Source organism: Vulpes lagopus, chromosome 11, assembly GCF_018345385.1.
Source record: "Vulpes lagopus strain Blue_001 chromosome 11, ASM1834538v1, whole genome shotgun sequence".
Taxonomy (NCBI): domain Eukaryota; kingdom Metazoa; phylum Chordata; class Mammalia; order Carnivora; family Canidae; genus Vulpes; species Vulpes lagopus.
The window spans coordinates 71,669,669-71,683,668 of NC_054834.1; the positions used below are offsets into that span (position 1 = coordinate 71,669,669).

Below are 14,000 nucleotides of genomic sequence, written 5' to 3' on the forward strand. Positions count from 1 at the left end.
CCTATCTGTCCATTAAATTTTATTAGAAAATGGGAAATGTGATAAAATCCGTAAGAAACACAGGTTCAGCAAGAAAGGCCTAAGACAACAGAAAGGCAGCACGCAGCTTGGATGCCTCATGGCCCTTGTCCAAAAACTTTGGAGCACTGTCCCAAATGAAGGCAGAAGAAAGGAACAAGAGTTACGAGGTATTTAAGTATAGTGCACCACAGCTTGTCTTCCCTCAGAGGTTCAACCCTCGGGAACCCTCTCTGCACATGACTTACAGAAACCAGAACCATGGGCAGCCCAGGTGGCTCAGCAGTTTAGTGCCACCTTTGGCCCAGGGTGTGATCCTGGAGACCCGGGATCGAGTCCCACTTTGGGCTGCCTGCATGGAGCCTGCTTCTCTCTCTCTCTCTCTCTCTCTCTCTCTCTGTCTCTCATGAATAAAGAAATTAAATCTTTAATTAAAAAAAAAAAAAACAGAACCACCATTTCAGACTCGTGTAAAACATGAACACCATGAAAGGTGACACCATAATTTAGAAGGGGAAAGAAAGATCTGTAAAGTTCCAGGTGAAAGGCATCCATACCTGTGGAAGTGCAGTATTGAGCTGCCTCTGCAAGGAATCTCTTTCATGCCCGACCTCATGTAACTTCCCCTGGGTTAATGCCAGCGTTTCCTGAGTCTCTCTCAGCGTGTCCAGAAGACGGTCCCTCTCTTCCAGCATGGACACCATCAACTGTTCGAAATGTGAATCTGCATCTGGCTGTGAAGGAGAGCTGGACCCACGGCTCCCACTTCCTCCTGGCAGGCCTTCTGCTTCACTGATGGTTGGCATCACCTCGCACATCATCTTGAAATAAAACACCCAGACTCCAGTCATTAAGTGCAAAATAAAGGCTCCCACAAACCTGCAACTTTATTAGCTCTCCGTGCTGCTCATAAAATGAAGGTTGACAGCCTCGTTATTCTCAGATCTGACTGTTACATTCTGAGTATAAGTAAGCGGAAAAAAACATACACAGGCGAATCCTGAGTGTGGGAACAGATTAATACATGGGATAGTGCAGGGCAGGGTAGAGACCCCTCAGACTACCCCTCGCGTACAGAACAAACCCTGGGGCATTTTGTCTGCAAAGCTGTACTTTCTGGTTGTTGAAAACAAGTGTGCTTCTCTAACTTACTTTTCCCCCTTTATTTCCCGGTTCGGGGAGAGAAAGTCAAAACACATGCCACCCAATCATGTTTCGGGAAAAGCACAGAAGGAGCATACAGCCAGTAAAACCGACAAGTACAAAATGCATCAGGCATCTTGGAGGAATGTGTGCAGTCAGCTCCCCAGGAGGACTGGCGGCTCCCTCGGCTTCGGGCCGGACTGGGTGAGCGCTCAAAGGAACCGGATTCGTTAAGGGCCGGGAAAGGTGTTTTTCAGTGGCTGCAAAAGGTGTGACGGTCAGGCAACCCAACTTACGTAAGTTTACGGCCGGAGGGAAAAAAAAAAATAAAAGTATTAGAAAGGAAACTTGCACACCGGGCATGGAGCAGGTCGGTGCGGCTGCGGACGGCTAGGAGGGAGCGGAGGAGGAAGCAAGACGGAAGAAAGGACAGCGAGGAGGACGCAGGAGAAGTGAAAGGGGAGAAGGAGACGCCGCTAGCGAGGCCGACAGCAGGCGGGCGCCACGGGAGGAGGCTGAGGAGGCTGGGGCCGCCGGAGCCGCCGGAGCCCCGGGGGCGGCGACGCCGCGACCGCCGCGACCTCCGCGCCCCTCGCCCCGCGCCGCGCTGCAGGGCCCCGGGCCCGGAGCCCGGACCCCGGGGCACCGCTGACAGCGGGAGCGCAGCCCGGGCCGCGGCCTCCCCGGCCACAGGTCCTCGGCCCCCGAGCCCGGCGCGGGGCTGACCCGGGGCTGACCCGGGGCTGACCCGGGGCCCCCGGGGCGCCGCGGCCCCAGGAGCCCGGCCTCGGGGCGCCCCGCCGGGGCCCACCGCCTCCGCGCCCGGGGGCTGACAGCGAGCGCCGCCGCGGGGAGGGGGCCGCCGCGGGGAGGGGCCGGCGCCCGGGCGCCCTCGGCCCCGCTCCGCCCCGCTCCGCCCCGCTCCGCCCCGCTCCGCCCCAGCCTGCCTCAGTCTCCCGCTCCTTACCTTGCTCGCCGGCGGGAGCGGGCGAGGAGGCTCCGCGGCTCCTTGCGGGCGGCTGCTCGCTTCGGGCGAGCTCGGGGCCCGACGAAAGCGGCCCGCGCCCGCGCCCGCCGGCCCCGGGCCCGCAGCCCCCAGTCACCAAGGCCGGCCCGCGGCCGGACACTGCCTGAGCGCAGGAGGAGCGGGCCCGGCTGCGCGTCGCCGGCGTCAACGTGCCCGACGTCGGGCGCGTCGGCGCAGCGTCAGCGCCGAGCGCCGCCGGCCGGCCCCGCCCCCCCGGGGGTTGGGGGAGCGCCGCGGAGGCCGGGCGCGCAAGCCCCGCCCCTCGAGTGGGCGGGGCGGGTCTCCCGGCGCCCATTGGCCAGGTGCGGGCGGAGCCCCGCCCCCGGCCCCGGCCCGGCCCCGCCCCCCAGGTGGGGGCCTTCTCCACCCAGCCGGAGCTCACCTACCGCGGCTCCGGCCGCCCGGAGGCCGTTTGCAACGTCTACGGTGCATCGGGTTCTGAGCCAGCGCCCTCCTCGAGGCGGGTGCGCCCCGGCGCGAGACACCTGCTGGCTGCCTCCTCGGGGTCGGACCCTCCTCGGGACCAACCGTTCCAGGACTCAGAAGGTCGCGGTGTCTCCGCGGGGCCCTTACCTGCGATACCTGCGGATGCCCAGTGGGCACCGTTTGATGTGGAGATTCCTGGGCGCGGCGTGGGGAGTGCAGGCTTGTCCCTGCGCTCTGGCCTGGGCAGGTCAGCGGAGCCCGCGGCGCTCAGCGCCCCATCTGTATGATGTGAAAACGACATGGCCTTACTCCTGGGCTGCTAGAGCAAGTGGGATCCCACCGGGGGCGGTTCTATTCACGTCCTTATTCATACTCACTCATTCATTTCCTTCTTTGGGCTACTTTGTGCTTTCCAGGTACTACATGATGAATGCGCATTATTTTTATCATTAGGGAAGCCCCCTCCCCCCCAATAAATGTTCCTTTAGTATTTATCCGAAACCTGTTTTAGAGATGGAGTGGCACCCTTGTAAGGCTTAGTCAAGAAAACGAGCAGGGAAAATGGTTTTGCTCCAACTCTCCCGTCGAAGGCTTGATAAAGAAAACCCAGGAACGTGGGAGGGGAGGCGATAGATCAGTACTATGGCCAGGGTCGTGTTTTCACAAATGTGCCCACCAGCCTCAGCTCTCTCATGATGTGGTTGGTTGTCAACCATAAGCATGACCCGGGCCACCTCTCCTAGTTTCTAGAGATGGCTTTCTAGAGCTCCTTTCTAAGCAGCTCGGGAGGAGTGTTCCTCTAAGATCGGAGTGTGACCTAGCCTCTGTCCTAGAGATCTGGATGTGTCCCAGATCTATCAAGAGTATGGAAAACAACCTAATGAATAGTGTGACCGTACAGTTCGGGGAAGGCCTGAGCTGGGGGTGGGTGGCAGAAGATGTGGCCCTCTTCCTCCTCTGTTCAAAAGGAGAAACTAAGGCCTCATTTCCTTTCCAATCCCCAAAAGGACTTGCCCACAGGCACCCAGTTAGTTTAGCGTTGGAACTGGAGCCATGAATGAATGGGAGCTTTTGATCCCTGACCCAGTCGCTATGCTGTTGTGACCAAGGAGTTGTCTCTTTAAGGGACAACCAAAGAGTAAGATTTCTATCAGTGAGGCTCCAGGGCTGCCCAAGTAGTCCGGTCGGTCCCCTGCGGAAAGAGGTGGGGGCCCTGGGCTGGGTGACTTCAGCCACTAGCGTCAACCCTGTTGAGGTTTCCTATGTGTCCCTGAGAAGGTAAGCAATCAGTAAAGAAGGAGAGAGGGAAAGAACGAGAACCTTTGAAAGAGTACTTACATTTCCAATTTCCTATTCAAAGTAATTCGTACCACTTGGCTGTTCCTGTATCCTACCTACGATCCGGGAAGGAAATGGAGATCCAAGTGGTCAGTAAGCTGGGGAGCTCACCAACCAACTGTTTTAGTTGCCATGGCAGTTCTAATTCTCATTGTGAGGCAATACCGGAATTTTGATCCATGGGTGAGGCAACTGGGAGGTGGGTTGATGAGTGTCCATCTCTGAGAGCACAGATGGGAAAATCACATTTGCAGAACATTTGTGGAGACCCCTTCCTCCATGTAAACTCACTTGACCGTGTTTTCTATATCCGTTTTCTATATCCGTTTACCATGAACACACTGAGACCCCACAGATGTGGGGTGTTTCTCTTTTCACTGAAGCTGGGTTTTAACCTAAGACTGGCTCCAAAGACAGTTTTCCTGGGACGCCTGGGTGGCTCAGTGGTTGAGCATCTGCCTTTGGCTCAAGGCGTGATCCCGGATTTCCAGGATTCAGTCTCACATCGGGCTCCTTGTATGGAGTCTGCTTTTCCCTCTGCCTATGTCTCTGCCTCTCTCTCTGTGTCTCTCATGAATAAATAAATAAAATCTTAAAAACAAAAAACAAAGACAGTTTTCTTGAGGCTACATCAAAAAGTGTCCCCAGGCCCCCAAAGCAAGGGACAAACCCCATGTGCTAGACCACCAAGACACCGACCCCAGTGCCACTGAGGGTCTATGGGCCTCTCAGCCGCCTCATCCCAGCATAGTGCCAGACACAGGGAGTCACCAGCTCGCGGAGCATCCCAAGACTTCCCACACACAGGCATGAAGACTTCTGTGCCCTCCTTCTTTATAATTATATTTTAAAAGCAAGTCATAAAGCTCTTGCAACTTGTTTCTCTTGACAACTTCATTGTGCTCCTCAAATGGAGCCATTCATAACGATATCCAGCTATCGTAGGGAGAAGGGCCCAGAGAGGTAGTTCAAACTCCCCCCAGGGCCAGGCTGGAGCCCCAGCCCTTCCTTACCTTTACCTTGACCTCGGGCAATGTACGTTGTAACCTGTACTAAGCCTCAATGTCCTCATCTGTCAGACAGGGATGATAACAGTCACAGGAACCACCACGATGGGACTTTGGGAGACTCATGGCTGGAAATAAGAGCTGATGGCCCTGGACCCCCATCAAGGGTGACCTCCCTGTCTGGTCACCTTTTCCCTCTTTGAATGATGCTTTCACACAGCAGTTATAAACATAGACTCCGGAGCCCGGTGTCTGGTTCGAACCTTGGCTCTGATTCTTTTTGCCTTGGCTGCATTCTCACAGATAAGTTGCTTGACCTCTCTGGGCTCAGTTTCCTCATTCCTGAAGTGATGATGATAACACCGTCTCGGAGGGTGGCTGTGAGGGGGACGTGAGTCTGGAAAGGCTCTCTGGGAGATCATCATCAGCGGAAGTCCCTTGTATCTGGGTCTTGCCGGCACCCCCTGGAGGGAAGCAGGATCGGTCTGCATCCACTGGCCTCTCATTCCCCCTTGTCCCAGATAGGCTGACAGAGGGCCTGGGCACCTGTTCTCACCAGTGCCACATAAAGGACAGTGTGCAGGATCTTCTGGGGCTTCCCTCCGTGGTAAATGAGATAGCCTCAAGGTCACCACCCTCTCCTGTTTGCAGCATGCCCTGTGACAGCCATCTTGAGGCCATGAGATATCCTGAGACACTGCCCAGCGTGCTTCCAGACAGGAATTTCTTCCCACCATCTCTGAGGAGGATTATGTATTTCCAGACCCCAAATAGCCAGGAAGACTGGTCAAAAAAATCTATAAAGAGAGGGGGCACCTGGGTGACTTGGTCAGCTGGGCATCACACTTCTGATCTCAACTCAGGTCTTGATCTCAGGGTTGTGAGTCGGGCTCTATGCTGGGCATATAGCCTGGTTTAAAAGAGAAGAAAGAAAGAAAGAAAGAAAGAAAGAAAGAAAGAAAGAAAGAAAGAAAGAAAGAAAGAAAGAAAGAAAGAAAAGAGAGAAAGAGAGAGAGAAAGAGAGAAAAGAGAGAAAAGAAAGAAAGAAAGAAAGAAAGAAAGAAAGAAAGAAAGAAAGAAAGAGGGGCACCTGGGTGGCTCAGTGATTGAGTGTCTGCCTTTGGCTCAGGGCATGATCCTGGGGTCCTGGGATCGAGTCTCACATCAGGCTCCCTACAGGAGCCTGCTTCTCTCTCTGCCTATGTCTCTGCCGCTCTCTGTGTCTCTCACGAATAAATAAATAAAATCTTTTTAAAAAAAAAAAAAGAAGGAAAAGAAATCCAGAAAAAGGGAATAGTATGGTAAGTCTCTTTATAGAGTTAAACTTGATCACCAAAAAGGGGCTAGTGGTTGATCCCATCAAAGTGAGGACAGGAAATGCTGCCACATGGAGTCACCTGGCAGGACGAGGTTGCCACTGGGAGCCTGGGAGCCGCAGAGAAGTGGGGTTCCTGGCAGGTGAGCCGGCTCCAGTCTCTTTTGATTGGGAGGGCGGCACAGGGTGAGTGCCTGTGCTCGGCTTGGCCTCTGCCACTGGTGACTCATTCTTGCAAATAAAATAAATATTAATGAGTTTATACATACAGTCTACTTCAAACAAAGCCATGAGTGGTGTTCTCAGGAATAAGCAGATCAAGTACTTGAATTGGCAACATCGGTGCCTGTTTCTGTGAGCTTGCTGAGGGATCCAAACGGTACAGGATCTGCATCCCTCTCGATAGTACTTGCTGGCATTTCCCAGTGTTTGAATATTTACCATATGCTATGGTTTCTGGTCAAGCAGATGAAATAGTTGTATGTGGTTTTTTTTAAGATTTTATTTATTTATGAGAGAGAGAGAGAGCGCGTGTGAGAGAGCGAGCCCACAAGAGGGTGGGGCAGCAGGCCAAGGGAGAGGGGGAAACAGACTCTCTACTGAGCAGGGAGCCCAACGTGGGACTTGATCCCAGGACCCTGAGATCATGACCTGAGCCAAAGGCATACACCTAACTGACTGAGCAACCCAGGTGACCCTAAATAGTTTTGTCACTAAAGAAATCACCTTGTGGGTAAGAGTTGAGGACATTACACTGAGTAAAATATGCCTTTCTCAAAAGGACACATTTCACCCAGAAGAGGTCCCTGGTGTGGTCAGCTTCACAGGGTCAGAGAGTGAATGGTGGTCACAGGGCCAGGGGAGGGAAGGGGTCAGTGTCTCCTGAGGACAGAGAGTGGACAGTGGTCACAGGGCTGGGGGACAGACAGAGTCAGTGTCTCACAGGACAGAGGTTCAGTTTGGGATGACGGAAAGTTCTTAAGGTGGGTGGTGGAGACGGCTACACAAAGCGAATATGCTTAGGGCCACTGAGCTCCACAGTTAAAAATAGTTGAGATGGTAAATTTTGTGTTATATATATTTTTACAGCAATAAAACAAAAACAATCAGTACGCCTCCTCTCACTCACTTTGATGATCCTTTGTGCAGATGCCTAAAGATTTGACCAGTATTGATGCCCAATGAAGGAAATCTTTTCATGACTGAAATATTTGTCATGAAACAAAGGATCAAAATTATAAGATAGGGCAACAACTAACCTTTTAAATATTAGATATTTGTGGAATTATCTTTAAGTGTTTATTTAGTGATTTGGCAATTGCCCAGTATTGGGCAATTATTATTATTTTTTTTTGGTTAATTCTTTCTTTAAATGTTTGCTATTATCAAATGTATCAGATGGAGGTCATTTGCACATGTTATTAAAATATGTAATATTGTCAAAATAATGGATTATACAAGCAAGAAGCCATATGGGGGTGTCTGGAGGACTCAATGGTTGAGTGTCTGCCTTCAGCTCAGGTCACAATCTCAGGGTCTTGGGATCGAGCCCCACATCGGGCTCCCTGCTCAGTGGGGGAGCCTGCTTCTCCCTCTCCCTTTGTCTGCCGGAGCTCCCCTTGCTTCTGCTCTCTCGCACTCTCTCACCCTCTGTCAAATAAATAAATAAATAAAATCTTTTTTTTAAAAAAGCTGTATGTTTATGATTTTTTTTTTGAAAACCTCCGAACCTGTGCATTCTGGTCACTCAACACTTAAAAGCACGTAAATATAATGTTCTGAAAACTACAGAATAACTAAGGTTTCCAACCTTATAGGTGAGTACCTGTTGGGGATTTGGAAACCATGATTGTTGCCATACCAGGGAAAGAAGAGCACTCTGAGAGCCTGTGCCATGTGGCACCCACCCTACCCTGGCCTCACTTGGTGAAACAGTAACTGAGCATGACCTTCCAGCACCTTCAGGAGAATGATCTGGTGCATGAAGGCATCAGCAGTACAACCAGCTTTTATCCCTTTCTCCTGGACACTTCCTCAAGATCACTTCAACTTTTGGGGCACCTGGCCGGCTCTGTCAGTGGAGCAAGTTACTCTTGATCTGAGGGTTATGAGTTCAAGCCCCATGTTGGGTGGAGAGATAGCTTAAAAATAAAACCTTTCTTTAAAAAAAAAATCACTTTAACTTTTATAGATGCTGTGAACCACCAGACATTGTGGCATTTATACGTTTCACTCATTTACTTGGCAGACATGATCATGTTGAGCCACTTTATGCCGGGCATCAGGCCAGGCACTGGAAATACATCAATGAATCAAGACGTCAGAACTCAGTGTCTAGGTGGAGAAAGGGATGAATGAGAAAAAAAAAAAAAAGAAAAAATCTGCATCTGCTTTGAAAATAGTGTGTGTTTGGGCCAGTGACAGCTCTAGAGACAGGCTCACATCCGCAGAACCCAAGTCAAAGAAGTGGAGCTGAGGCTGCCTAGCGGCTTGGCAGCCTCCGCGTCTCCCATTATGTGGAGGAGTAAATGGGCTTCCGGGGAGAAGCCAGAGTGGCAGACAGACGTGAACTCGGTCGATTAACCCATGAATCCATCTGTCAAGCTAAGAGCTCTTCTGTGCATCTTGGATCTTGGTCTTGGAGAGCCTGCTTGTCAATCTTCACCACTAATACCAAGTTAATTTAGAACCAAAGACTTAGCATTTTATGTAACAACAAATGGGAAAAGTTGAAAAACTTTTTGCTTTAGATTGACTCCTGTGTGTTAGTCAAACTCCCTCGGTGTGGGCACTTTACACAACAGATGCTCACTGCCCCCCTCCTGGAGGCCAAAGCCCAAGGTCCAGGGGCAGGCAGGTGGGGTCCTCCTGTGGCCTCTCTGCATGTGTGTAGATGGCCATGCTCTCCCTGGGGCCTCATAGGGTCATTCCTCCATGAGTGTCTGTGTCCTGACCCCTCTTTTTCTAAGGACGCTAGTAATGATGGACAGGGTCCACCCCAGTGACCTTAGATCATCTTACCTTAAACCATCTCTTTAAAGACCCCAATTTCAAATATAGTCGCATTATGAAGTGCTAGAGGACTCCAACATAGGAATTTTAGGGGACACAGTTCAGCCCCCGACAGCCCGCTTCCCCAATGCCCTTGGCTATGAACAGTGCAGACAGGCTGGTAACCTTCACGCACCTGCAGTCCTGCCTTCTTGCCCCTCACTCTCCCTTTGTCATTGGGTGACAGCTGGCTAGTGTGAACTGGACCAACCAGGGTGGCACTCGAGGGCTGCAGGATGCACTCTCCTGCTTCCAGAGACCTGTAAAGATGGATTTAGAAACACTCAAGCTGGAGGCAGATTCTTTTTTTTCTTTTTAAGATTTTATTTATTTATTCATGAGAGACACAGAGAGCGGCAGAGACATAGGCAGAAAGAGAAGCAGGCTCCCTACAGGGAGCCTGATGTGAGACTCCATCTCAGAACCCCGGGATCACGCCCTGAGCCAAAGGCAGATGCTCAACCATTGAGCCACCCAGGTGCCCCTGGGACCAGATTCTTGAATCCTCATTAGTAAATTGTATTTTTCAGTCTCACCCCTGAAGAATATCTAGTCATCAATTTTTTAAAATTAGATTTACTGATTGATTCTGGAGAGAGAGACAGAGAGCTAACAGGGGGAAGGGCAGAGGCAGAGAGAGAAGCAGAATTCCAAGTAGACTCCACTGAGCTTGGAGCCCAATGTGGGGCTGGATCCCAGGACCCCAGGATCATGACCTGAGCCAAAATCAAGAGTCGGACGCTCAACCCACTGAGTCACCCAGGCGCCCCTCTATGTTCTTTACACAACACTGTGGAGAGGGAAGTTAGTAACCATTTGCTTTAACATGTAGCGGGCAGGTGACGTCTTTATCCTGGCTACTGTGCACCTTCACAACCTGTTTAGGGAGGATCCTGTGATTTTCTTGTGCTTTATAGATGTTCCCACATCTATTGTTTACTCCACACCACCTCTTTGGATAGCACGTGACTTCAGATCCAAATAGTTGGTGGGTTAGGTCAGATGTGAGAAGAAGAATGTCCTCACGAGTGAGGCAGATGTGTTTCCCAGGAATAGAGCTTCGACAGTCTGGTCCAGCCACCCCACACAGGTGCCTCTCCCTGCTGCCCCCACCCCTGCCTCTGCCTTGGATTCCAGGCTTTCCTGCTGCCTGCGGCTCCCCCACCTTCTCCTGGCCCCAGGAGGAGGAAGTGAGGGCGCCCCCTTGGCTGAGGCTGAGGGAGAACATTCTCAGAACCTGCTGGCTGGGGTTCAGAACACAGGAAGGGAAGGAGTGGGGGTAGGGATGTATTATTATTATTATTATTATTATTATTATTATTAGGATGGAAATCTCCACCTCTTTGGAGTGCTTCCCCTGAGCCAGAGGAGGTGACAGAGGCCCCAGGGTCCTGATGAACCAGGAGCAGCTGTGGGAAGCAGGGCTGAGGGAAGGGGCTGCCGAGCTCCTGGAAGAAGTGAGGGCCTCGTCTTCCCAATCAACCAGCCTGACACCTAGATGGCTCCAAGTCAACACAAACAACCCCAAGGTTGTGCAGGGCGGGGCGGGGGGGGGGCATGCCAATGGATTTCCATGAGCAGACTCCCAGATTCCCAGAGAAGCAGGCAGGCTGGCCGCCCGGGGCCTGGTAATGCACAGGCTGGGCACTGCCTCCCCAGGGTTACAGCAGCTTTGCTGCCAAGGGTCCGTTCACGAAAATTCACAGCACTCACTGGCTTGGGCTTTTTGCATTAGACAGAAGGAGGACCTACATAGAGACAGAAGGGGTCTCTACGAGGATTTGCAGGACTTTTCTGAACGTGGGAGGCTGCAGAGCAGAGGAGCGTTTGCACTCCCCACAGAAGGCCCTTCTCCAAGTCTGGACATAGAGAAGACTCTAGCAGGCAAGGAAGGGTCCAAGGGGCAGGGTCCCTAACCCCAGCTGCAGGCAAGGCCAGGCAGCAGTCTGCCCCTCTGTCCCTATGTCCCTCCATCTCGATCCCCAGTATGGAGCAGGTGCTAATTTGTGGTGTCGTTGGTGCCTGTGGAAGCTTTGTGGCCGCCCAGTCTAAGGGGTAGGGTGGATGACAGTGATGGTGGCTAGCCTGGTGCTCTCGGCTGCTGTACAGGAGGTCCCAACAAGATCATCTGGAGTAATCCCTTCCTCCTGTGCTGGTGGGGCACCCCACCCTGCCCACCATGAGGTCTCCTTTGGAGCAGATTAAGAAGGGTCTCAATCATCCATACTGGATCTCATGCATTCTGTCTACAGTGACCTCTGGAGAGCCTTCCAGGCAGGAAAGAATCGAACAGTCAGGATCCCAGGGGAGACAAGCCCTAAACAAGTAATTATCCTCCTTGTTTCTTTAGCTACAAGGAGAGACTCGCCCCAGAGGCCAAGACAGGGTGCAAGGAGAACCGACGGCAGTGGCAAACTGCACTGGATGCTCCGGGCTAGTCTGAGGGGAGAGAGTGGTTGGCAGAACAGGGTGTTATGGACGGCAGGTGCAGACCTCTCCATGCTCCTCCACATCCTAAACCTGAGCAGCTCTTGAGGAACCTCTCAGTAGCCTGGACCACATCTCTCCTCCCCCTCACTGAGCAGCCAGGGGATGGAGGGGTACAAGATGCGGCCCCCGCCCTGAGGAAGGCAGTGCCAGGATCATCTCACTTCCTAGGGGTCCTAAACTGTTTGATCAAGCACCCCAATAACTAAGGACCTTTTGAGTGCCCTCCGCTATGTAGCAGGTGAACAGAGGCCCCTTGAAGATACGTCCATGTCCTGAGTACAGTCTTATTTAGTCCTAGTCCCTGTGAATGTAATCTTATTTAGAATACAGGTCTTTGCAGAGGTGATGGAGTTAAGGATGTCAAGGTGAGACCATCCTGGACTTAGAGTAGGTCCTACCTGGAATGGCTGTGCCCTTAGAAAAAGACAAGAGGGATGCCTAGGTGGGTGGCTCAGTTGGCTGAACATCTGACTCTTGATTTCAGTTCAGGTAGTGATCTCAGGGTGGAGAGATGGAGCCCCAAGTCGGGCTTCATGCTCAGTACCAAGTCTGCTGAGCTTTCTCCCTCTCCCTCTTCCTCTGCTTGCTCTCTCAAATAAATAAATGAATCTTAAAAAAAAGAGAGAGAGAGGGAGAGAGAGAACAGAGACATGGCAGGAAAGTCACACGAGGACAGAAGCAGAGGCCAGAGCCACAAGGCCACAGCCCAGGAGCACAGAGGTAGCTGGCCAGCCCAACCAGCCGGGAGGGAGGCCGGGACACACTCTCCCCCAGCACCTCCACAGGGAGCCAAGCCTGTCCACACCTGGATTTCAGGCCCCTGGCCTCACAGTCTGTGCTATTTCAAGCTGTCCAGGGTGTGGTGGTTCATTAGAGGGAGTAAAACACCCGAATATGGGTCTATTTGTGTATTTGTACATTATTAATATCCCACGCACCGTGAAACCAGAAAGCAGAAGGGGCACAGGTCGGGGGGAGATGGGACGCCTGGGCGACTCAGTGGTTAAGCATCTGCCTTCGGCTCAGGTTGTGATCTCAGGGTCCTGGGATCAAGTCCCACATTGGGTTTCCCACATCGGGTTTCCCACAGGGAGCCTGCTTCTCCCTCTGCCTGTGTCTCTGCCTCTCTCTCTGGGTCTCTCGTGAATAAATAAAAATCTTTAAAAAAAAAAAGAAAAAAGAAAAAGAAAGGAGGGGAAGATAAATGTAAAATCTGGGTGGTGGTTCCTGGGGGAGCAGAGCAGCAGCAGAAGGGGTGCTTGGTCCTGGTGCATCTCACTTCTGTGTCAGGTATCAGGTGATATGTGCTGTCTGTGCACCTGATGATCAATCCCTCTCTGTTCTCTTGTGCGGATGAACCACTAACTACATCATGAGTGATTATTTTCAACAGTGCAGGACGTGGTGGAGTCAGGTACTAAGCTCAGTCTCTGCAGGTTCTGGCCCATGCCTTGGGGAGGCCTCCAGCACCTTCTGAGCCTCATGTTCTTTTCTTGCAGGTCACAGGTCATGTGGGGGATGTGGAGAGGTGGGTGTGCCTTGTGGGTCTCCCAGGGTCAGGGTGAGACCCCCGTAGGGAGGGGTAGATTCTTCCTAATGAGAAGAAACATGAAAGACCCTCTTTGTCCTTATAACTTAATGCCTTTTCACCATAGAACTCATACCTTTGTGTAAATAGGAACTTAGAGACGGCCTCCCCACTTGCTTTTGCTTAAAAGCTAAAATGTTCATTGAGCCACATCTGCATCCCTGTGGGTGGCTGCAAAACAGGTTCTCTCTGCCCCTGACCTATTTCTTGCCAGGTCAGTTGGTATCAACTCTGGGAACCGGAAGCCCCCCCCCCCACCGCCCCCGCAGGAGGCTCCCCTCCTCCTGTGCCTTCCATGAATATTTCCAAACAATGGCCAGCACCTGCAGGCTGGCAAAAGTGACTGGGGCAGGGGAGACCCTGGGACCCTCGGGAATCCCCCAAGCCCTGTCGCTCAGCCTTAGCTTGACAAGCCACCCTGGTGCCAGGAAAGCCTGCCCATGGCAATGCTGTCCGAGTCACAGCATGTTCTTCCCTGGCTTCCGACACACTTGGACTAAAACCCATAGCTCATTCAGCTCCACTCCTACTGGCCTGTGGGGCCCTCAAACCTGCCAAGCTGGCTCCTGCCCCAGGGCCTTTGCACTTGTTGCTCCT

General features: G+C 52.3%; 1 protein-coding gene across 8 annotated transcripts in view; it reads right to left on the minus strand.

The window, feature by feature from the left end:
- PPFIA1 (PTPRF interacting protein alpha 1) overlaps window positions 1–2,339 on the minus strand; it is an 86,182-nt gene extending 83,843 nt beyond the window's left edge. For 3 of the 8 annotated variants that reach the window (XM_041721711.1, XM_041721710.1, XM_041721708.1), the window contains exons 1-2: window positions 2,129–2,337; window positions 576–839 (exon numbers count right to left, since the gene is read on the minus strand). In XM_041721711.1, coding sequence (XP_041577645.1) covers window positions 576–839 — 264 coding nt within the window. In that variant the 5' untranslated portion in view covers window positions 2,129–2,337. Of the gene's footprint in view, window positions 1–575; window positions 840–1,457; window positions 1,862–2,128 lie in introns of those variants that run through there. The other 5 variants (XM_041721707.1, XM_041721712.1, XM_041721709.1 and 2 more) reach the window with 3 other exon arrangements.
- Window positions 2,340–14,000: the final 11,661 nt, after the last annotated feature.